The sequence below is a fragment of the Dromiciops gliroides genome, chromosome 2, assembly GCF_019393635.1.
Source record: "Dromiciops gliroides isolate mDroGli1 chromosome 2, mDroGli1.pri, whole genome shotgun sequence".
Taxonomy (NCBI): Eukaryota; Metazoa; Chordata; class Mammalia; order Microbiotheria; family Microbiotheriidae; genus Dromiciops; species Dromiciops gliroides.
In genome coordinates this window covers 163,657,159-163,681,262 of record NC_057862.1, presented here as the reverse complement: position 1 = coordinate 163,681,262, position 24,104 = coordinate 163,657,159, and the positions used below count along the sequence as shown (strand labels likewise).

General features: G+C 38.0%; 1 protein-coding gene across 2 annotated transcripts in view; it reads left to right on the top strand.

Annotated features, from left to right (window-relative positions):
- UNC13C (unc-13 homolog C) overlaps positions 1-24,104 on the top strand; it is a 716,794-nt gene that overhangs the window by 640,635 nt on the left and 52,055 nt on the right. For both annotated transcript variants that reach the window (XM_043984190.1, XM_043984189.1), the window contains 2 exons: positions 8,720-8,800; positions 19,144-19,291. In XM_043984190.1, coding sequence (XP_043840125.1) covers positions 8,720-8,800; positions 19,144-19,291 — 229 coding nt within the window. The remainder of the gene's footprint in view (positions 1-8,719; positions 8,801-19,143; positions 19,292-24,104) is intronic.

The window sequence follows — 24,104 nt, the reverse complement described above, 5'->3', positions numbered from 1 at the left end:
AAGTGTCGAGTGTCTGAGGCTGGATTTGAACTCAGGTACTCCTGAATCCAGGGCCGGTGCTTTATCCACTGTGCCACCTAGCCGCCCCCCATTGCATTGGTTTTTGGAAACTTGTTAGAGAATATGTCCATATCTGTCACACTGGTATTCGTAGTTTGAACCTCCATTTCCTCTCAAGCATTTCTCCATTGCCTCACTGGAATTTCTGAGCCTCAATTTTAGAACTTTCTCATTCTGATCCTTTGGTTTTGATATTCACCACTTCGGGGAACCATCATTGTCAAAGTTAGAGAATTATAGAATGTTAGAGCTAGAAGGAGCTAGAAGGAGCCAGAAGGAGCCAGAAGGAGCTAGCAGTCATCTAGCCCAACCACTTCATTTTCAGATAAAGAACCTAGAGCTCAGAGAAGTTAATTAATTACTTTAAAGTCACATGTATAGTCAGTAGCAAGGCTGGAACTAGAAACTAGTGTTGTGGTTGAAAAGTCAGAGAAGATCTGAGTTCAAATTCTGTTACCACCTGTGGGAACTTGGGCAACTCACTCAACCACTATGGATCTTGTTTTCCTCATCTGCAAAGCAAAGGGGTTGAACTAGATGATATCTGAGGTTCCTTCCAAATTTAAATCCTACAAATACATGAACTGTCTCTTTGCACCATAACAAACTTTACAACACTGCCTTACCCACCCCCCCCCACACACATATGCACACACCCTCTTTGTAAGTAGTGAGTATGCTCAGTTCTCCAATCTAATTTTAATTCACATTTAACAGGTGAATGGAGAGTCTATGGTTTGCTAAACTGAGGTACCTCCCACAGAGCTGGGCATGTGTCCTGACTCCTTCTTGAGGAAGATGCATCTTGCTAGGATAACACAGGGGACTCCTTATTAGTCTTCAGTAACAAGAGTATATCCTTTGATTTTTTCTTTTGGTGAGGCAATTGGGGTTAAGTGACTTGCCCAGGGTCACACAGCTAGTAAGTGTTAAGTGTCTGAGGCCAGATTTGAACTCAGGTACTCCTGAATCCAGGGTCGGTGCTTTATCCACTGCACCATCTAGCTGCCCCAAGAGTATATACTTTGACTTAGTAGCCAATCAAACTCAGCACAGACCTAGTCAATAGGAACCAATCAGGAGTTTACTCTGTTGTCCTAGCAATGTATACGTCTCTAAATAAGGAGCTAGAACGCATGACTTAGTCTATAGACATTGCACAGGCCAACAAACCAGGAATTCCCTTCATCATCCCTGCTATACACAATTACAAGGATGCCCAACCTTACTTTTAGCTTTTAAAAAAAAAGTTAATTATAGCTGCACATTGGAGTCATGTCCTCAGGAAATAAGCCACAGTGATTCCTAGGGCCCTTTCCTGGTTCATAAACAATAGAGCCCTTCATTTGACAGAGAGAAAGAGGAAGAGAGAGATAGAGATGGGGGGTGGGGGGGGGTGAGGGAGACAGAGAGAGATCAAACTAGCTATTCCTAAATGCATTACATTGTAGTTGGTGCCTTTGTTAAAATTTATGTGGCCCACTCAATCTTTTATCTTCTTGTAATGTTGTCTCCCCCATTAGACAGTATACTCTTGAAAAAAAAGGGATTTTAAAAAAAATTTCTTTGTATTCCTAGTATTTAGCATAGTCCCTAGCACATAGCAGGCACTTAATAAAGGCCTGTTGATTTGACCTATGCAGCAATTTCTCTCTATTAATTTGTCTCTTTACTGGCCAGAAGAGTTTAGCATCACCTGTAAACTGAGTTGTTTCAATGTATTATCTCTCTAATGTCATTTATTTATTTATTCATTCATTCATTCATTCATTTATTTAACTATTTATCTATCTATCTATCTATCTATCTATCTATCTATCGATCTATCGATCTATCGATCTATCTATCTATCTATTTTTGGTGAGGCAATTGGGGTTAAGTGACTTGCCCAGAGTCAAATAGCTAGTAAGTGTTAATTGTCTGAGGTTGGATTTGAACTCAGGTTCTCCTGAATCCAGGGCCAGTGCTCTATCCACTGTGCCACCTATCTGCCCCTAATGTCATTTATAATGATAGCAAACCTGACCAGTCCTAGTACCAATCTCTGAGGGATCTTATTCATTATCCATTATCCCTCTCTAGCCAGAGAAGCAGTTTAACAACAGAAGGGCTTCTGCTACCTTTTCAAATAAAGCAGCTTACTAATTCAGCCTGACCTCTTCTAGACAGTCTCTATGGATTCAAAGGACCCTTTAGTGGTTTCTGAACAGGCTCCATCATCTCTGAATTCTTTGGCAGGGGAAACTTCTTTGGAATAAAAAGGAAAATTCAAATGTAAGACCCGTGTGTTAATCTGTAAATGAGGATTTGAGGAAATAGAGACAAAGAAGGCAGCCCTTGACTAGTTTGCAAGCTAAGCTCTTGCTCCAAGGATTGGGTAAGAGGTACTAGTTACAGGGAACCTAATGGCTGTGTGTGTTGTTGGGTTTTTTTTTAATTTCCTTAGTATAACTTAGTTGAATTTTTAGAATTGGCACTATCTATTACAACAATGTCTAGGGGAGTTTTATTCATGTGAAACAAATGCAAATCAAAACTGTCTTCTGCCATGCATGGAAATTTTCCTCTTCCTTGAGAATGTCTTGTTATTATAAGCCTACTGACTTAGTTATATCTTTGACAGACTCCAAAAATTTCAGTTGTGAAAAAATATGCCACATTGACATGGCCATATCTAGTTGGAGTGAAAGTAGGGAGGTCATAACTCCTATGCCTGGGGAAATTCATCATATGTGTTTGGAGCCGAACCTCTTAAGCATGATAGAATTGTGGGTTGGACTAGTATCATGAGATTTAAAGCTGAAGAGATCTTGAGGATTATATTCTCATCTGCTCATTATTTAAAGGAAGAAATTGAACTCCTAAGCAGGGCAGTGACATCTTCCTAGGTGACAAGCTAGGAAGTAGGAGATATGGGATTTGAATTCAGATCCTTTCATTCCAGGTATAGTGTTTCAGGGCAGCTAAGTGGTGTTGTGGATGGAGTGCCTGTCCTGGAGTAAAGGAGACTCCTTAGTGAGTTCAAATCTGGTCTCAGACACTTACTAGCTGTGTGACCTCAGACAAGTCACTTAACCCTGTTTGTCTCGGTTTCCTCATCTGTAAAATGAGCTGAACAAGGACATGGTAAACCACTCCAGCATCTTTACCAAGAAAACCTCAAGTGGGATCACAGAGTTGGACATTACTAAAACAACTGAAAAACTAGTGTTTCTGCTTAACAATCTCCTAGATTCTTAAGGTCATTAACAATTTATTTGCTCTTTTGTTTTTTGTTTTGTTTCATTTTGTGTTTTTAAAATAGTATTAGGGGAAGCTAGGTGGCACAGTAGAGAGAGCACCGGCCCTGGAGTCAGGAGGACCTGAGTTCAAATTTGTCCTCAGACACTGACTACCTGTGTGACTCTGGGCAAGTCACTTAACCCCAATTGCCTCACCAAAACAAAAATTTTTTAATAGTATTAGATCATATTTTACGTCAAATAGATGTTTGCAAGAGCAACACTGACAATGATTGGCAATAATAGGTTGGGTTTTTTTTAAGATGATAAATTTGCTTCACAGCGCAACATTTAGTTACTAATACATATAGCTGTGACTTGCTCCCTGCTCCCACTTCTTTGGGGGAGAAAATGCTATGAAATAATTAATAAAGGCCATTTTAAGTTGTCAGAATTAGTCTCTCACCCTTAGAGCTTCTCAATTCCACAAATATATATGATGCTTCTACTGTATAAAAGGTATTATGCTTGCCACTGAGGACACAGAAAATGAACAAGACAGATTCCTTTCACAAAGCTGACGATCCCCTTCCACCTTTTAGAATCCCTCTCTTCTGTCATTCTGCCACTCAAGCAACCCTTCCTTCAACCTTTCCTGATCCTTTTAACAGTGACCCTGCCAAAGTCCCTTGTGTTTATATTCTGAAATTACTTATTATGTATATACTTATATGTGTACATGTCTCCCAGAACAGAATGCAGGCTCTTGGAGAATAGCTATTGGTGGTTATCAGTTGTCTCATTATTTGCATCCTTAGCACAAAGCATGATGCCTGGAATATATTAGGGAATTAGAAAATGCTTGTGGATTGGTTAAATTAATGCAGTATGGAAGATGAGACAAATACACATATACATATGGCACATACACACATACATAATACAAGTTAAAACTTTAGTGCATTAGAGAGGTCCAAGTCAAGCAGGGCAGGGAATTTGAGAAAGGCATTTTATAGGTAGGAGGTTCAGGAAAGCGTTCCAAAAAGTCTTTATTTTTATTGTGCTATGGTTAGAGAAAGGCTTGTTTTATTCCATAAGGTAAAAACATTTTTTTTAAAAAATCATTCAAAGAGGAAGTGGGAGCTGATCAGAGAAGACTATTCTAAAAGAGGTCAGTCAGTCAACACATCATTATTAAGTACTTACTATACACAAGTTACTATGCTAAGTACTTGGGATGCCAACTAGTGTACATCAAGGGATAGAGGTGGAAAGTCCCAAAGAGACTAGATAACTGGATTTAGAAGGAGAATAACATGCAATGAGACTGGAAAAGTCAAAAGGAGCCAGAATCCTGAGGCCCTTGAGTGTCAACTCATACATCTTTTGTTAATCATTTGGCAACAAGGGCATTTTATCAGGGGGATGGCATGATCAAATTTGTGCCTTAAGAAGGTGATTCTGGCAGCTGTCTGAAGGATGATTGTTGAGGGGGTAAGTACTAAACAAGGGGACTAGCTTAGGAGAAAATACAATAGTCTAGTTGAAGTGTAATAAGGACCTGCAGTGGAGTGGTTAGCAGTGAGATTTGAAAGGAAAAAAAAAAGAATTGAGAGTGATGTTCCACGGCTATAACCCCAGCATCCAGGGAGGCTGAGGTTGGTACATCTCCTGAGTTTGGGAGTTCTGAGCTAAACTAGTACAGATTTAATCTCATCAAGTGTCTGCACTAACTTTAGCATTAATATGGTGAGGCACAGTGAACAGGGGGCTACCACTGCTCTCCATTACATATATTGTCTTCCTCTGCTAGAATGTAAACCCCTTGAGGGCAGGAACTGTGCTATTTTTTGTATTTATATTCCCACTGCTTAGCACAGTACCTGACACTTAGTAAGCATCTAATAAGTGCTTTCAGTACCACATTCAGTACAACAGAGGATATTGAGGAGGGTGAATAGTCAATGGTGTCAAACATTGCAGCCCCCAAAAATAAAATCTAAAAAAAAAACCAATAAGATTTAGCTCTTACATTGAACTCTCTCTGCTTAATTATTAGATTAACATACTTAATGTCAGTTAGACTGACTCCTAGAAGGAAACTAAGGAATGATTGCATTTAAGTTATATCACTCTGTATCTTCATACATATGAGAATCATTCATGTTTCAGAATAACTATTAAAGATTCAAACAGTAAAATTTTTTCTATATACTTGCTTAACTTAGTGGTTCCAAACTCAAAAAAGAAGGGACAAGTTCTGATCAACTTTCCTAAAAAGGGCAAGAAAATTATGTTTAAGACATATTAAAAAAGTTGGAGGAAAAATGATCATTCTTTAGAAGAGACTTGAACATAATGTTGCAGAAGAATTTTTAATCTAGTTCTGTCTCATAAATACTGCAGCACTAAAATACATCATAAAGAAGCAAGTCTCTATCTTAAAAAGGGGTGGGGTTTTTTTTTAGCTTTTTTACACCCTAGTCATTTCCCAGTACAATGGCAAATAGTTAAACAAAACTCTCCACCACAGTCACCGCCAGAGACTATGCCTCAATCCACAGCTGGAGTCTATCTCTGCTCATGGAGAGGATGGAAGTTTGCTTCATTATCTGTCCTCTAAAAGCAGGACTGGTCATTGAGTTTAATCTGAAAGCTCTTGCCACTTAGTGTTGTTTTTGTTCACATTTGGATACTGTTTTTGTATACTATCCCCTAAGCAAGTCTCTGAAGAAATATTGCTTTATCTCCTTTGCAGATGAGTTTAGTTATTAGGAGCCTGGAGGTATGGAGGGTAGCAGTAACAACCTACATGAGCTTCTTGGGTCAGGTTTTTATTAGACCAATAATTCACTTCTAAGCCTCTTCTTCAGAGGCTTCTTATTTGACTGTGCTATGTACAAACTCAATAATTTTTTTTTAGCAAGTATCATGCTGGTCAACAACACCAAAGTAAATTATTGATATATATTTGCGGGAAATGCAAACTCAGTTAAGTTTGATAGAAAGAAGGGAATCAACTCAAAAACTACTTGGATTAGGGGATAGAGACAGGGACTAGATCTATAGTTTCTTTGGTTGATGTAGAGAACTCCTGAATGAAAATACTCCTTGAACCAGAGCAGATCTATGAATTTCTGTCACTTAGAGTCATGGGCAGTTGTTTAGAGGGTTACTTAGTATTACAAGCAAGGTTTGAACACAGGTCCTCCTGGTTCCAAAGCTGACACTGTGTGCAAGGGGATTAACTCACTTATGAACTTTGAGTTAATCTAACCCAAAGCACTTTTCATTTTTATTCTGATACATCCCTCACACTCTTTAATATGTCTTAAATATGTAATTTGCTTTCCTTTTTAGTAAAGTTGATCAGAATTTGACCCTTCTTCTTTAAGTTTGGAACCACTGAGTTAAGAAAGTATATTGAAGATATATGCATCTTAAATGACCATTCTGAAACATTATTATTTCCTGATCTGTGAAATACAAAGTGATATGCTTTAAGCAAAATATTTCTCTTCATTAAGAGATCTGCTGAAATAAAGACAGACTTCCTTTTTTCTTTTATCTCCTTATTGTAACTCCAGCACTCAGTTAACCCTTTGAGAATTTTCATTAAAGTTAATTGTGATGTGGAATTCAGAAAAGAGAATAAAGATGAATATTGTTTATGTACCAACTTATTAGTTATGGTATCTGGCATAAATCAGTCACTTAGCTCCTTTCCAAAGGACTTTAACCTCCCCGTGCCTCAGTTTCCTCATTTGTAAAATGAGGGCTTTAATATCTCTAAATTTTAGCTAACCCATATATAAAAAGCAGAGATTAGACTAGATGATCTTTAGGTCCCTTCTAGGCCTAAATCCTATGAAATTACAACTCAGTTTCGCTGACATGACAACATATTTACCCTAAAATTAGCCAGAGGAACTTTTAAGATAATTTTTTCAGAATTGAAATTAAATGTCAAATAAAAATAAAACCATGTATTTAAAAGCACTGCTTTGTAAAATTACATCTGTACCTTGAAATTATTTTCTATTCAAAAAAGAATAATTGGGGGCAGCTAGATGGCGCAGTGGATAGAGCACTGGCCCTGGATTCAGGAGGACCTGAGTTGAAATCCAGCCTCAGACATTTATCACTTACTAGCTGTGTGACCCTGGGCAAGTCACTTAACCCCAATTGCCTAAAAAAAAACACACAGACAAACAAAAAAAAGAATAATCAACCTTATATAAATAATATCAAATAATTAATATATGCAACCATTTGCCCACATGAAGAAAGTATAATAATAATAATCTGTTATATTTTTATAGATACAACATAGCAAAGTAGATCAAGTATTTTGACTTACAGGCAGGAACACCTGTATTCAAATCCCATACCTTATATTTGATGGATGTTTAAACACAGGTAAATCATTCTCTGAACTTCAGGCAACAAGGTCTAATACTCTAAGTTATAGTAGTTTGGGGAACATCCCCATTAGAGTTCTCATGAAGATGAAAACAGAAGTCCTTGATGTATGTTTGCAGTTTCCAAAATACTTGTATACATTTGATCCTCATAGCTACCTAGTGGGCTAGGTAAGAAGCACTGTTGTTTATCACCCTCATTTTATAGATGAAGAAACTAAGAGTCCAGGAGAATAAATTGTGCAATGACCAAGATTCATCTTTCTTTAAAATAAAGTTCTTAAATGAGTAATCAAGCATTTACTAAATATGTATTATGTGCCCTGCACAGTGGTAAATCCTGTAGGGATAAATGCAAGCATGTACAACAGTCCATGCCATCATGAACCTTGTTTTTTAATGGATGATTGAACTTATAAATCACATACAAGATATATACAGAATAGATGGCAGGTGATATGACAGGGGAAGGATCTAGCAACTGGAAAGACCAGGAAAGGCCTCCTGAAGAAGATAGGCTTTGAACTGAGTTGTTAAGGAAGCCCGAGAAACCAAGAGGTGGAGGTGAAGGGACAGAGTATTCAGCCATGGAGAAGAGATAGTGACAAAATATGGGGACAGTAACTGGAGTGGCAAGTGGTGGGAACTGCAAACAGGCTGATGTAGCTGGTTAGCAGAATGTATGGTGAAGAAAAAAAGTATTAAAAAATTAGAAAGGTCAGAAGGGACCAGAGATCCTGGAAGAAAAAGGAAGTCACTCAAGCTCATGGAGGAAGGAGATAATGTGGTCAGATGTACATATTAGCAGTCACCTGCCAAGGTAATTTATCTGGGGGGGGGGAGGAATGAGAGACTTGAGGAAGGAGAGGGTTTAAAAGATTATTGTAGTAGGTTAGATGAGAGTTGTCAGTGACAGCCTGAACTGGGGTTGTGGCTATATGTACAAAGAGAAAGAGAAATGTTCACCAGATGTATGAAACTGGTCACCTCAGAGCAAAATCTTAACCTGTTTTTCAGGATCACATGATTCGAGAGGAAGCCAAGGGTCTGACCTTAAGACAATGTGCTGTCATGGAAGTCGTCTTGGCCACAATCAAGGTACAGTTTTCTATTTCTCTACACACACATTATATCTATGGCTACATTGTAGGAAGATAACTGGATTCGCATAGTATTATTTCCTTAAAAGTACAGTATTTTCCATCTTCTACCCCTCTCCACACATCCCCTGTCACCCTTGGTCCTTCAGCCTTCATGATACTGCATGAAACATGGGTGAAGCCTATAGATTAAGAATAAAAACATATATATGACCAAAATATTCAGAGCAATAAATGTTCTGGCTGATTGAATATTCTGGTTAACTTTTTGTTTTCATCCTTGGATGCTGGAAATCTTCCCAAATTCACCAGTCCACTCTCCTGCTCTTGTAATTACAATATACCAAATGTAATTAAAGTACTGTATCATAAATACCTTTTTTGTTGTGAAAGGGGCTGAGTTAAACATACACTGATGTCAGTCACTAAACATTTATTAAATGCCTATAGCTAGGTGGCACAGTAGATAGAGTGCCAGACCTGAGGTAAGCAGACTCCTCTCCTTGAGTTCATAATCTGGCCTCAGACACTGCCTGTGTGACCCTGGAGAAGTTGCTTAACCCTGTTTGCCTCAGTTTCCCCATCTGTAAAATGAGCTGGAGAAGGAAATGGCAAACCACTCCAGTATCTTTGCCAAGAAAACCCCAAATGGGGTCATGAAGAATTGGGCATGACTGAAATGAATGGACAACTGTTTGGCAGGTACTGTGCTAAGTTCTGGTGATTTAAAAAAAGGCAGAAGACAGTTGCTGTTCTCAAGGAGTTCTCATTCTTTTTGTTTGTTTGTTGAGGGTTTTTTGTTTGTTTTTTGGTGAGGCAATTGGGGTTGAGTGACTTGCCCAGGGTCAAACAGCTAGTAAGTTGTCAAGTTATCTGAAGCCTGATTTGAACTCAGGTCCTCCTGACTCCAGGGCCAGTGCTCTATCCACTGTACAACCTAGGAGCTCACATTCTAATGGGAGAGATTACATACAAACCAGCTGTATATAGAAGAAATTGGAGCTAATCAACAGAAGGAAGGCACCAGCATTGGAGAGGAACAGGAAAGGCTTTCTGTAGAGGGCAGCATATTAACTGGAACTTGAAGGAAGACAGAGAAATCAGGAGCCAGAAATGAAGAGAGAGGGTGGGGGGAAGAGGGAGAAGGAGAGGGAGTGGGGGAGAAGGGGAGAGGGGGAGAGGGGGAGAGGGGGAGAGGGGGGGAGAGGGAGGGAGAGAGGGAGGGAGGGAGGGAGGGAGGGAGGGAGGGAAGGAGGGAGGGAGGGAGGGAGGGGGAGGATTCTGGGCATCTGGGACAGTCAGAGAAAATACAGAGCCAGAAGATGGAGCATCATATGTATAACAGAAAGGAGGCCAGTGTTAGTGGATCACAGAGTGCATGGGGAGAGGATTATAAGGTGCAAAGAAACTGGAAAGTTGGGGAGGAGGAGGAGAAGTTAAAAAGGGCTTCGACTTCCAAACAGAGGTGTTTATATTTGATGCTGGAGGTGTTAATAAAGTTTATTGAGTAGGACAGTGACATGGTCAGAGCTATGCTTTAGGAAGATCACTTTGACAGCTGAGTGGAAGATAGACTAGAGTGGAGAGAGACTTAGGGCAAGCAGGATATTGCAGTAGTGCAGATGTGAGGTGATGAGGGCCCGCACCAGAGTGTTGGCAGTTCAGAGGTGAGGAGGAGGCATATGTGGGAGATGTTATGAAGGCAAAATTGACAGACCTTGGCAACACATTGGATATGAGGAGGGAGGGAGGGAGACAGAGACAGAGACAGAGACAGACAGACAGACAGACAGACAGACACCTAGACGGAGACACCAAGACCCTTGGCATGTGAGCCTGGGGGACTGGGAGGATGATGGTGCTTTTACTTAACAGTAATAGGGGCATTAGAAAGAGGGTAGGGTTTTCATGGAAATTGTTCTAACTTCGAAATATCAATGTATCTATAATCTCATCTATGTTGGTACTTACTTTAAAGCTGTAAATTGCAACCCATCCATCCCTTTTTATCCTTTGGGATTCCTTATTTCCTGATAAGCCTCCACAGAGGATAGACAGAGTATACTGGAAAGAGCTCTTCAAATAACCTGTCAATCATTGTTGGTTGAACAAAGGTTTCACATTTGGACTGCCAAGAATTAAGGCAAGAAAAGGTTTATAGATATTTGAAGAACTTTCTGAGCACCTTCTGCCCCTCCTTTTTCTCCATTCCATCAGTAACTCTGGGGAAACAGAAGGTGACTCCACTAGACTTTAAAAATTGATTTTTGCATTGGCCTAGCCAAAGATTTTGTCTCCTAATGTCTAGCCAATTGCTGATAAGCTTCTCCATACTTAGCTACATTGATATGCAGATAGTAAATGAAATCAGTTGCCACACTTGGAATCTTTTCCATCATTGTGGAATGAGAGGAGCTTACATTCCACTGGTACACTCTTCAAGAGTCCTGGGCCATCACGGCAAGATAAAGCATCAGAGTAGGACTTGGTGAAAGAAGATAGATATTTTTTAAACTAAATCTTAAATATCAACTTGATTATTATGATTTTACTTTTTATTTTCTCCTGAGAGAAGAATTGAGGAAAGAATATTTTAAAATCAATTTAAATTAATATAAACTTTTAATTAAAAGTAAACAAGAAGGTTTACTCTTGTATACAGTCCAGATCCATATTTTCATTATTATGAGGAACTCTAGAGGAAAAATATCCTCTGCTAGTGGAGATAAGCACCTGTTCTGCAATTTAGAGTTGGGGTTATTTTTTGGTCCTTTTGCTAGGCCATTGAAATCCATGCCTCTGGATTCCTCAGAAGAATGTTTTAAATGCATTAAATAAAATAAAAAACATAGGGATACAAAAGAAAATGATTATACTGAAATATAGTTATAATTTTTTAAAGTTCACAGACCCCAGGATAAGAACAGAGAGAGTTGTCTTAGAGAGTTGCCTGAGTCCCTAAGAAATTAAGTGATTTGTCTAGGGGCACACAGCCAGTTATATGTCCAAAGCAAGACTTGAACCCAAGTCTTATTGACTCTAAGACTGCCTCTTTTATACAATATAGTATATATTATAGATTTGTATAGGTTATATATTATTAATTCATGGTGTTTATTATTTATGATTTATTGATACTACTAAATTATTAATATATGTATATATTTTGTTGATATATCATATATAACATATGTGTACAGATATGTAAACATATATATAATGTCTATATATTCCTATTTGAATATACATATGATCATATACAAGCACACTTTCGGGAAAGTCTTTTCTTTGAAAATTAAATTTTTTCCCCTATATTTTTACAGTGTAGCAGTTTGTCTATTGTTACCTGGTAAAAGAATCTATTGTGCAGGATTTATGACCAGATATCAAAATTCTGTTCCAGCTAATAGAAATAGCCTTGCTTTGTAGAAAGAGATATCCATTAGGTATGTGTTACAATAGGCATCAATGAATATTACAATTGGACTCTGTCACAGAGTTGCTGTCATCTTTGTAGCTTCGGTTTTGTCCTTTGCACACATAAGAGCCTGCTTTTTGCCCTTAAGTGCAACAACAAACAAAGTTACAGGTGGCAGCTTTGTGATGTGTGGTGGCAGTGATACAATATGTGATGAAATATGTAGATCCTGTATCTCGAATTACAATTTTACCTGTATAATATGAATGATTAAAAGTCTCATTTGGTCAGGGGAAGTAGTTTTCCTAAGACTAAGTCTTCCTATTCTGCCCAGGCTGGAAGAACAGCAACCATCCACAGGCCAGACACCACCACTATTCCGTAAAAAAGTTTTAACACTCTTTGTTAATAACCTGGGCATCTCATTAGGCAGCCTGGAGGATTTTTGCTCTAAAAACCTCACCATAAGGGTGTTAGACATAGAGAATGCACCTGATTGTGTGCTTTGAGCCACTGCAGCTCACAACTCCTGAATTCAATCTCCCAGCCTTAGCATCTCCCAATAAACAGGGATTATGGGCATATATACAACCTCATATAGTGGGAAAGGAAAAGAATTTCAAACACAAGGAAACATAAGGTGAAGAAATTACTTTAAAGCAAATTTTTTTGTTTGATTTTTTTGGAAGTGTATAAACAAGAAATTAATTGCCTTCAAACATAGAAGTATTTATTCCTAAAAACAGAACTGTAAGAGTTCTGAACTATACTGTGAAGGAAAATGGAAGTGCGGACAATGTTATTTCACAGAATTATAGATCTGGATCCAGAAGAGACCTCAGAGGATAAGTTAATTCCATATGAGGTCACAGCGGCTCAAGGAGATTGAATAACTTGCTGAGAGTCATGTAAGGAATGTCAGTAACGACAAAGGAACCCAAGTCTCTTGACTCCAGAGTCACTTGACATTGACATTGACACAAATATCACCATTTCCTAAGTTGAACAGACTGAAAACAATTCCTGGAATGAATGCACTAGAAGAGCTTAGAAGCCACCCTTAGTCAAAAAAAAGTCAGGATGACTGGTGGTGAGCTGGGATGCAATGGATGACCACGGCATCTTCTTTGACCTTATAGACAAGGGGAGAGATGTGGAGGACAAAGACAGCATGAGTTTAGGATATCAATATTTATTTAAATATTATCAAGGATAGTAAAAGATTATGGAATACTATTTAATTACAAACAGTTTGCTGAAAGCTCGTCAAGAGACACAACTAAATCAGGTCATTTCTTTAGCATGGTGAGGTAGCATGACTTGGCAGATTGGCATTAGTGCCAAGACCTGGATCAAAGTCCCTCTATACTAGCTGCATGACTGTGGGCCAGTCATTTAGGCCCTAGCCTCTCTAACACAAAAACATTTACCAATTTGCATTTTCAGAGGAAGCTTCTTCACTAAGAGCTCCCTACACCAATGAAACTACAGGTTAAGTAAAAAAAAAATCATAAAATAACATTTGTAGGGGTCAACAGTATTCCACATAAAATTAAATTGTAGGTTAATGGTATAAAAGATTGTAGTAACCATATTATTAATAATAATAAAAACATTTATTGGGCACTTAATATTGCCAAACACTCTGTAAACAAATAGAAAAGTGAAGACAGTCTTTGCCCTTTAGGAACTTAGATTCTACAAAGGGCAGATCACATAAAAGGGAGAATTGTAGTCAGGAAGGAACACTTTGGTCCATAAATTTATTGGGCTAGTAAATGGAACCATAGGAAAGAAGATTGACACAACTCACCTAGGAATATTATAGATTTGATTTGATCACTTCACATGATTCTAGACTGGGAAGGAATGAAATGGGGAAATGTGGAGAGAAGTGAAGCTTGGCTTCTGGGTTTTTCTTGAAATAGTGGCCCTGGTAAGGCAATCACCAGTCAAAAGAACAATAAATATATGAGGACAAAATTCTCCGACTCAACAAGATTATGTAAAGCTATAGAAGTTAACCTGAGTGCAAACATTTATATAGTAATTTAGTCTACAAAGTACTTTATAATAATGATCACATTAAATTCCCCAAACAACTTGTGAGGTAGGTGCTGAAGCAGGCAAGGTGGAACAATTAGGGCTTGGACAGACATTGAGGATGCTATGCTCATCCACTGCATCCAGGGCCATCACCAGTTATCTTGACATCAATGACTCTGGAAGAGAGAGGGAAGCTAATGACTTTGTGCAGCTCTGTCTCACTTTAATCCAATTCACAAATGAGTCAAGACATCAGTCATAATGTCATTCATCCTCTTCTAAAATAAAGGACAAACAACAAAAACAAATTATTACCTCCATTTTACAGTTAAGGAAGCTGAGGCTGGAAGGTTAAGTAATTTGGTATGGTTATTTATGAAGGTGATCCCTTGTCAAAAAAAGTAAAATGAGTAGCCAAACTAAGGAGCTGAGATGACTATCTGAATTAGCCAGAAATGAGATGTGCCATTTGATGATTTCCTCTGTCTAAATATACCCTCAATATAACATAAATAAAGCATCAGAAAAATTCAGTGGAGTGCCTTGTTTCATATTGTAGGGAGAAAATCTACAGGTAATGAATGCCCATCAATGAGATAAGACAATGGTCTGAATGTTCTCTTGTCTGTGACACTAAGATAACAGAACTTTTGGGGGAAGGGTCTTTTCCCATTATATGGAGCTTTGATATTTTAGAATCCTATTTAGCTTTTGTTTGTATAACTTCAGTATACCTTATGCAGTAGATATATCTTATAACTTGTTCTTTCTCTGGACACCTATTGCACTCTTAAGAAAGAAAAGGCATTCCTGTTCTTAAAGGTCTCCTATTCATTAAGTTGACAAAAAAGAGCACTTCAGAATGCTGTCTTAGTGAAAATTAGTCAAATGTTTTTACGTGCTGAAAAGGAGAAAACCAGTTTGCTGTTAAATCAATAAGCAGTGGTTAAGCACTTTCTAGGTGCCAGGCAGGCACTATACTACCAAACTCAAGAGAAAGCCTGACTCCAATACAGACTAATGTCCTGTTTAATTTTTACTCTTTGATTATCATTATTTTTATTATTATGCTTTTGGGGGGGGCAATAAGGTTTAGGTGACTCACCCAGGGTCACACAGCTAGTGTCAAGTATCTGAGGTGGGATTTGAACTCAGGTCCTCCTGAATCCAGACCCGGTGCTTTATCCACTGCTCCACCCAGCTGCCCCTATTATTATGCTTAATAGCTATCTCCAATAACTGAGGGACTTTTATCCCCTCCATTTTCTGTAGGTTGTTTTAAAGTAGAAACTTAAGAATTAATAAAAGCAATTAATAAATGAATGAAAACTGAATAATGATATTAATAATTATTCTTGTTCTCAGCCCCACTAATTCCAGGCTCCTAAAAAAGTGCGACTTACTAATCTTTCTGTAAGCTGTCTATAATTGTACCTATCTGTTATCTATTGTTTAGTCACGTCCAACTCTTAGTGACCCCATTTTGGGGTTTTCTTGGCAAAGATATTGGAGAGGTTTGCCATTTCCTTCTCCATCTCTTTTTACAGATGAGGAAACTGAGGCAACCAAGGTCAAGTGATTTGCACAGGGTCACACAGCTAATAAGTGTCTGGGGCCAGATTTGAACTTGGGAAGATGAGTCTTCCTAACTCTAGGTTCAGCACTCTTTCCATTGCACCAGCTAGTTTCCCATCCTTTATCTGTCTTATAGTTAAATGACAACATAACATTTGTATTCAAGGCATAGCTCAAGATTTCCATTCTCCATAAATCCCATCCATGACCTCCTGCTCCTGTACTTCTCTCTTGCCTTCTCTGAGTTCACATTGCCTGCATCACCTGCTACATAGTGAAGTCTTCATTATTTTCCAATTGTCTCTCAGCAGTCCTATCTCTCCAACTAGACTGGGAGCTCCTTGAGGGAAAAGACAATCTCATGTTGGAATCTCTCATGCCTACTATAATGTTGTACTCATGGTAGCCAGTAAAGAAATGTTTGACTGACTGATGAGTGTTAAAGCATGTTGAGTTTCTTCTAAGAAATGTCAAGTGTGATGGCAGGGTTTTTGTTTTTATTTGTTTGTTTATTTTAGAATTGACTCGTGTCTCCTTTAAGAATAAGAGCAATCATTTCCCCTCCTCCCCATTCCCCCTTCTTCATTCAGAACTATGCCTGCTAGTTACAACAGCTTCTTTTCCTACTACTGTATATGCTTCTATGCCTGGCCAAGGCTCACTTTTAAATGAATGTAGATTTCTGCCCAGGGGAGTTGCCTGAAGCCTAACAGCCAAGCAGAAGCATTGCAGCTTCAGCGCTGCATGCTTCCTTCGGGAGTGCTCTAGGCCCCTCCTCTGGATCATGACCTATTTTTAGATGCTAGACATAGTATGGGGGATGTGTCACCTGTATTTTTCAACATATACCTGCCCTTTCTATCCTATAGAACCATTCCTTAAAAGAAAGAATGAAAAAAAAGGAAAAAAACAGTTCAGAAAAATTAACCAACACTTCAAAAAAGTCTGTAACATTATAATGTTAGCTCCTGGAAGGTGGAGACAACCTTCACTTTTTTCTTTGTAACCCCAGAGTTTAATAAAGTGCTTAACACATAATCAGAATTTAATGTTGATTGACATTATATGGAATGTTTCTTGCCCCTAGTACCCCACCTTTACAAAGTTGGGGAAGGTTCCTTCTTGTTTCTCCTTTTTGAACCAAAATTGTTTATTAGAGCCAGTGTGTAAAATGTAACTAGTATGTGCAGAGGTTACCTAGTCACTGAGACCACAGTAGACTTTTAAAAACTATCCTCCAAAACTTCGTTTTTTACTATTTTACCTGGGGCAGCTAGGTGGCGCAGTGGATAAAATGCCAGACCTGGAGTCAGAAAGATTCATCTTCATGAGTTCAAATCAGACACTAGCTGTGTGACCCTGGCAAGTCCCTTAACCCTATATGCCTCACTTTTCTCATCTGTAAAATGAGCTGGACAAGGAAATGACAAAGCACCCCAAGAAAACCCCAAAGAGTTGGACGAGACTGAAATGACTGAATATCAACAAAGTGGGAGGTTAGATTTCACTGCCAGAGTCTGTTTGTGTTGCAATGTGATGTATATATCCCTGGGGAGACTTTCATGCCATCACCACCTTAAGGCAAATCATACATCAAAGAGCTAGGCAGATAGGGTAACAATGGCATCCCTGAAAGCACCATTTAAGTTCTTCCATTTCCCCTTGAGTGGACCTGTGCCAAGTATAACAGGACATGAAAACTATACTACAAGGTGCTTAAGCATTTTCCTGATGATCTGAGATATAATCTTTATCTTTAGAGATGATGGTGGAAAGAGCAGCTGTGGTCTCTGTTGTCAATTATGAGAACTTCCAGTGATAACTTGGGCTCATGGGGCTAGATTCCAAACATCTTTTGTAGAAATTGCTCCGTCCTAAGTAAAGGAAGAAGCGTTGCCTTCTTTATGATTATCTTACATTGAGGATGCTATGGAAAAGAGGAAAGGAGAAACAGCTGTGCTCCTGAGGCTGAGGCAGACACAGCTGTCATCAATTGCCCAGGCTTGTGTTAGGGTGTCACAAAGTGTCTGCAAAGATGATGGTCGGGTCATTGAAGTTTGAGAGGCTAGCCCAGAAAGAGGAAATGTGAGAGTATGAATAGGGAGCTAGTAGACACTAGCTAAGAGGGAATTACACTGAGAGAGCATTTGGTATGTAAAGAAAAGTTTGAGTAATCTTGGAAAAAGTAAGAGTGTACAAAATCATTGGAGGATGCAGAAGAGTGCAGAAACAGCAATTCTGGGAACATAGAGAGAAGGACTTTTTGATTCAATGAGTAAGGAAATGGAGTGAGTCATTGAGAGTCAGGGCAAATTCAGAGCTAGTGAGCCTCAGTCTTTGTGGGATATAACCTATGTCCTGTGGACCCATTCTCCTGCAAAATGTGTATGTTAGCACAAATAAAACAGTGAGGAAAGGCTGCTAGATTCTGCCTTAAATGAGAAGGGGATAAGGCTTTTTCTGAGCTTTTCTTAATCATGTTTTGTGAAGTAGCTAGAGGAGCCTAGATCCTTCCATAACAGTGAATGATAGTTTCATGGCAATGTCTTCCCATGGTAACTGTTGTACATTCCAAACCCAGAAAGGGCTTAGCAGATTAATTTTTATTTATTATTTAAAGCCTCTGATCACAGAAATCATCATGACATTTGCATAATAAAATTTAAGGATGAGAGGACTCTAGCTCAGAATCATAAAATAATCTGGAGTCCAGGGTATTCTCAAGTTCTACAGGGTTCCAATTATGTAACAATGACTCAAAGTTGTGTATAGCAGGCACTCAATTAAAATTTATTAAGTGAATCAATAAGTGAGATTCCTTTTAGCTCAAATAGTCTTTGATTAGTAATGTATTATGATAGCAGAGATGATTTCATTTTTCCTTGATATCACCAGTGCTTACACATCGTGCCTTGTACATGATTTACACTTAATCTGTATTAATTGAATTGAATTCTATCACATGGTTTATAACACCAGCAGTTTGTGTGCCAAGACGTAGCTTTCTAGAGGGCAAAAAGCACTAGGTTTGAATGTGAAAGACATGGACTTAACCAACTTCCAGCTATGTAACTATAAGCAAGTTATATAGCCACAATGGACCTAATCAATTAAAAAGAGTCAGAATAGATGATCTTTGATGTTCCCTCTGGCACTGAATCTGTGATCCCGTTTAGTATCCTGGATTTTATAATTCCAATTTAGCTTTCACATCAGAAGTATGAATTTGCTTCTATCCAATGAGAATTTCTTGGTTGGGGTGTCTGTGCTTATGTTCTTTCTTACTTCTTTTTTGTTAATAGCAATACTTTCATGCTGGAGGAAATGGGCTGAAAAAGAACTTCTTGGAGAAGAGCCCCGATCTTCAGTCTCTTAGATATGCTCTCAGTCTTTATACCCAAACCACCGATGCCCTGATAAAGAAATTCATAGACACTCAAACCTCTCAGAGTAAGTAAGATACCAGGGCTAAAAATAAATACACCTCAGAGGTATGGTAAGTTGTTATTGTTAACATTGTTTGAAATCATCATTACAAATCAAACTAATTAATGGATATATCATTGCTGTAACTTTTTTGTTTGTTTTCTACATAGGGGTTGAGATATTCTGGTTATAAACAAGTAGATTCACTTTCGTGCATGATTAGTTTTGAGATAATTATAATGCAGTAAAATGCATTAAACACTAAACCATACTGAATATAACAAACTTTTTAAAGTATTCCAAAAGTCCCTTGAGAGATATTACATTAACTAAAAGCCTTGTAGTGTCATTTCCAATTTATGAAAAATATCAACAACAGTATAGAACAAGAACCCACAGAGACTCCAGGGCTTACCTAGTTTGATTCTTCTTTCCTTGGAGGGGGGCGGAGGGAACCCTCTGGACAATAAAAATGAATAAACACTGACAGTTTCTAATAAATGTGACCTAGCATCTTTGAAGACTCTAGCTTCGTATAAACCAGATCTAACTCCAGGGATTTGTCACCAAGTCTCATTGTGTCATTGTTCCCACTTGAGGTTCTCTAGGAAAATCACTAACTATGCTCACATTATAGCTCCATGTTTGTTCAGATAGAAGTAACAATGTACCTCAAATACTACACAGGAACTAAGTTGCAATATGGGGACTGGTTTGGGATTTTTTTCCATCCCCACAGAAAATGCTTAAAATGCCTATGAATAGCAATAGCAAAGAAGATTTCTCCTCCATCTCTTCCCCCATGATGTTACTCTAGTCCTCCAGTTATAGAGGCCATCCATGTTAACCATTCTCTTCTTCCTCCAAGAAGCAAGTTGTTGAGCAAAATTCTGCCTGTCCAAAGTCAATGACTAAACTATTGTGATACAGTCTACAAGATAAGCCCCTAAGAGGGGAAGGTCTACTTTCCTAAATGCATTTGTATCTCTATGACATGCTTCTACAGGGATACCATCAGTGCCCAGTTTCTGAAATAAAGTACGTGCTCAGAAATTCTAGTTTCTGACTTTTGTTCAGAAAAGAAAATAGGCAGAAGACACTGGGAATTTAAGGTACAGGGATCCCGAAGTACATAATCACATGTAGCTCACTGTCTACTTTTACTGCAATGCTCCAGTAACTGCTTTGGATGCAGAAAGAAATCTCCCTCTTTCATTGCCTCCAACACACATGTTCTCCTTGCTGTGACCTGGAAGACCATGGAAAGAGAATGGGAAAGGGAAAGGGAATGGCTTGTTCAAGAAAAGCCTAATCTTTAAAAAAAAAAAAAAAGGAGCCTAATCTGTACTTCTCAGTTGCCAATTATCTAAGAGATGGCCACGGTCACAGAGACTCAATCCAAGTAGTTGTCTGAATCTTCTCAGCAAGGTACCAGTGCACATATTTAACTCCATGAGAGGTTCATAAGATCCTAGTTCTAGATCTAGATCGCACCTTAGAGAGTATATATTCCAACCCTCTCACTTTAGAGATGAAAAAATAAGGCACAGAGGTATTAATTGACTTTACCAAGGACAGGATATTATTCCTACAATTTTTTTTGCCAAATTTCTTTTTTAACACTTAAAAAAAATTACTATCATGAATACATTCAGTGTAATACCTGAAGTTCGGATCAAACACTAGGAAGTTGATTTTGCATTTCAACACACTTCTACTCCTGGAATAAAGAAATTTCAGGAAACCATTTTCATTCATAGGTAAGGAGCTCTAAAGATCCCAGTGAACTAACAGAGATCTGTGAATATTCTCCAGTTGTCAATGTATCTCTACAAAGCTCATCTTTTATTGAACCTCTTCCAAATCCAATTGCAAAAAATGAGAAAGTCCCTTAAGTGCAAGTGTTTTCTTTTATAGCTCTCTTTAACCCCTGATGGCTTCTAATTACTTCCAGTTAAGGTAGGCTTTCTAACTTCTCTTTTAACAATGATGGGGTGCCCCAGGCAGAAGTAGGGTTAAAGCAGATGTTAAAATTATAGCTAGAGCAGCGTCAGGGAACACCAGAAAGCACGGGATTAAATTTAAATATATGTAATGTTGACTTACTATCTAGAATTTACAATCTATTCATCTGACAATGCTGAAAATCACTAAAAAAGCACTTTTTGGAATTGTTCTGCTGACTTGTCACTTTCAGCTACTAAATCTTTCATTCCCTCTTGCTCTTATGTAAAATCAGGGTGTTTTTTTCCTAACCAATTTTGGAGTGCTAAATTGTAGAGGAAAAAGAAAGAAAGAAAATCTGTCTCACTGTCCTCCTTTTTGAAACAGTTTCCAGGAATGCATTGTTGCAAACACACACACACACACACACACACACACACACGATATATAGATGGCTGTGGCTATAAAATGAATTATTGACCATTCTGATTGTAAATTAATTTTCATAATATATAAATATAGAAAGATGTATTTTTCTGTTTAGATATTTGAAATTAAAATAATACTTAGGCCATATCGTCATTTGTAAAGTAAATAAGTTGACAATTTGAAAAATGGGCAAAAAAAATCTTAAAATATCTAGATAAATCTAGGGAGTGTTTTATTTACCTAAATCTTTCAGCTTTTGAATTGACTGTTTTGGATAAATATAATATTAGAGTCTAGGACAGTATAGAAGTTTGATAATATCTAAGGCATTTCATACCACAGGTTGGTGACTAAAACATCAGTTTTGCTTCTCTATAGATATCCTATTAATGAGTCTAAATACTTAAATTCTGAGTTGAATTTACTCTACTCAATCCTCCCTCCCACTCCATTTCTTACATGACATTTTAAAAACTGTGACAGAATTAATGAAAGAAATTGCAACCTAGATATAATCTTATTCCATTTCTTCTTTGGAAAAATCCCTGCCCCCCCCCCTTTTAAAAAGTACCAAGAGGTTAACAAAATACTACATCATCGCTCTTTAATTTTTCATTTAATTTCCAGCTGTTGTTCTGTGGGGGAATTATTGCTTGCAATTTATAAGAACTTTGTTCAGATATTATCTCATGAAATGGAATGTTGTTCAAGGAGCTTTATGTCTGGACTTCAATGCTGCCTGTGGTTCACTTAATTTCTATGAGTTTCATTTTCCTCACGTAGAGAATCAGGATAATAATGTTTGTTCTGCCTACCTCACATAGTTATTATTAGCAGGGGCTTTGTAAATCTCAAAGTGGTATAGAAGTGAATGATACTGTTAAAGTTAACTCTTTAGAAATGGGGGGGGGATTGTCACTCCCACTTTTCACAGCTAATCTTCCTCATTTCCTTTCTATTTATTCTCTATTTTTCTGTCACTTTCCCTCCTCCTACTTTTAAAAAAAAATTTTGCTTGAGCCCATTTTCTCTTACTGTTTGAAAATCGACTGAATTTGGCCCAAGGAAATATTGAATAAAAGAGTAAGATTTTAAGAGCTAGGGATACAAATGCAAGCAAAGCAAGCCAATCCCTGCCCTCAAGTACATTACATTCAAATAAGGGAGGTATCATAGTAGGTATAAATAAGATCTATGTAGAATAGATTCAAAGTAATCTTAGAAAATAAGGTACTAGAAGCTGAAGAGACTGGGAAAGGCTTCCTGCAGAGGGTGGGCTTTGATCACAGCCCTGAAGGAAATCAGAGGGCTAAGTAACTAGGCAGAACATTCTAAGGGTCAAGGAACAGTGGACATGTCCAGGCCAAGACAGAGCAAGAGCAAGGAGGTAGCAGATAGAGTATCCTGTTTGAGGAACTGCAAGTAGGCCAACATACCTGGATCATAGAGGCATGGAGGTAAGGAAAGTATAAGGAGAGTGGAAATTAAGAAAGGGTCCACATTATACAGACCTTTAAATGCCTAACAGAGGACTCTGTATAGGTAACCACTAGGGCTTCATGAGCAGGGCGGGGTGACATAGACTGACACTTGAAAAATATCACTTAGGCACCTGAGAGCACTGATAGGTTAAGCAAGCATCAGGCAACCAGTGTACATCACAGGCAGGACTTGAATCCAGGTCTTCTTATTTTCAGTCAGTTCTCCCCACCCTAACCCTGCTCCATTAACACACACTTCTTTATTTCTTAGATAAGTGTATATCCATAGTGACGTTTGTTAGTTGATTGATGATTGTATCTTTTATTTTTTTGACCTTTATTTATCTTTTGTCCTCTCTCTGTCTCTTTAGTTTTGTTTCTTTCTCACCTTTTCAAATTGGATTTTACCTTTTTTTTTTTCTGGTACCAAACAGGACACAAACCACCAAGGATGAAAATTCATTAGAAATTTAGGAGTCACAGAGTTCAAATGATTTTTTATCAACTTGGCAAGATATTAGCATCTCTTTTATTTCAAATATGGGAAAATATCCAAACAAAGGTCCTTGAAGAATCTTTTTTTTCAAGTAAAACTAAAAGTATAAATTATTTGAAATAGTAATATCTCAATTGCCTTTATGTTGAAAGGGTCCATAATTGACCATTAAACTGGATTCTTAATGGTAGGACTGTTTATCATGAGCACCCTCTAAGACAGGGGCATCAAACAAATAGAAATGAAAGCCATTAAAACACAGGTAAGGTTCCTTGCAGACTGCATATTAACTTAGTTTTCAATGTATGTTTATTTATTCTGTCAAATATTTTAATCTGATCTGGCCAGCACTCTGGAGTATTGAGGCTATAGGTTGACAATTCTGCAATGAGAAGTAAATTTATTTTACTTGGGTTGGAATTGGATTTACACCTATTTCCTGAGCCTGGGATTGAGAAGGATTTCACTATCTGTCCTCTAACTCTAG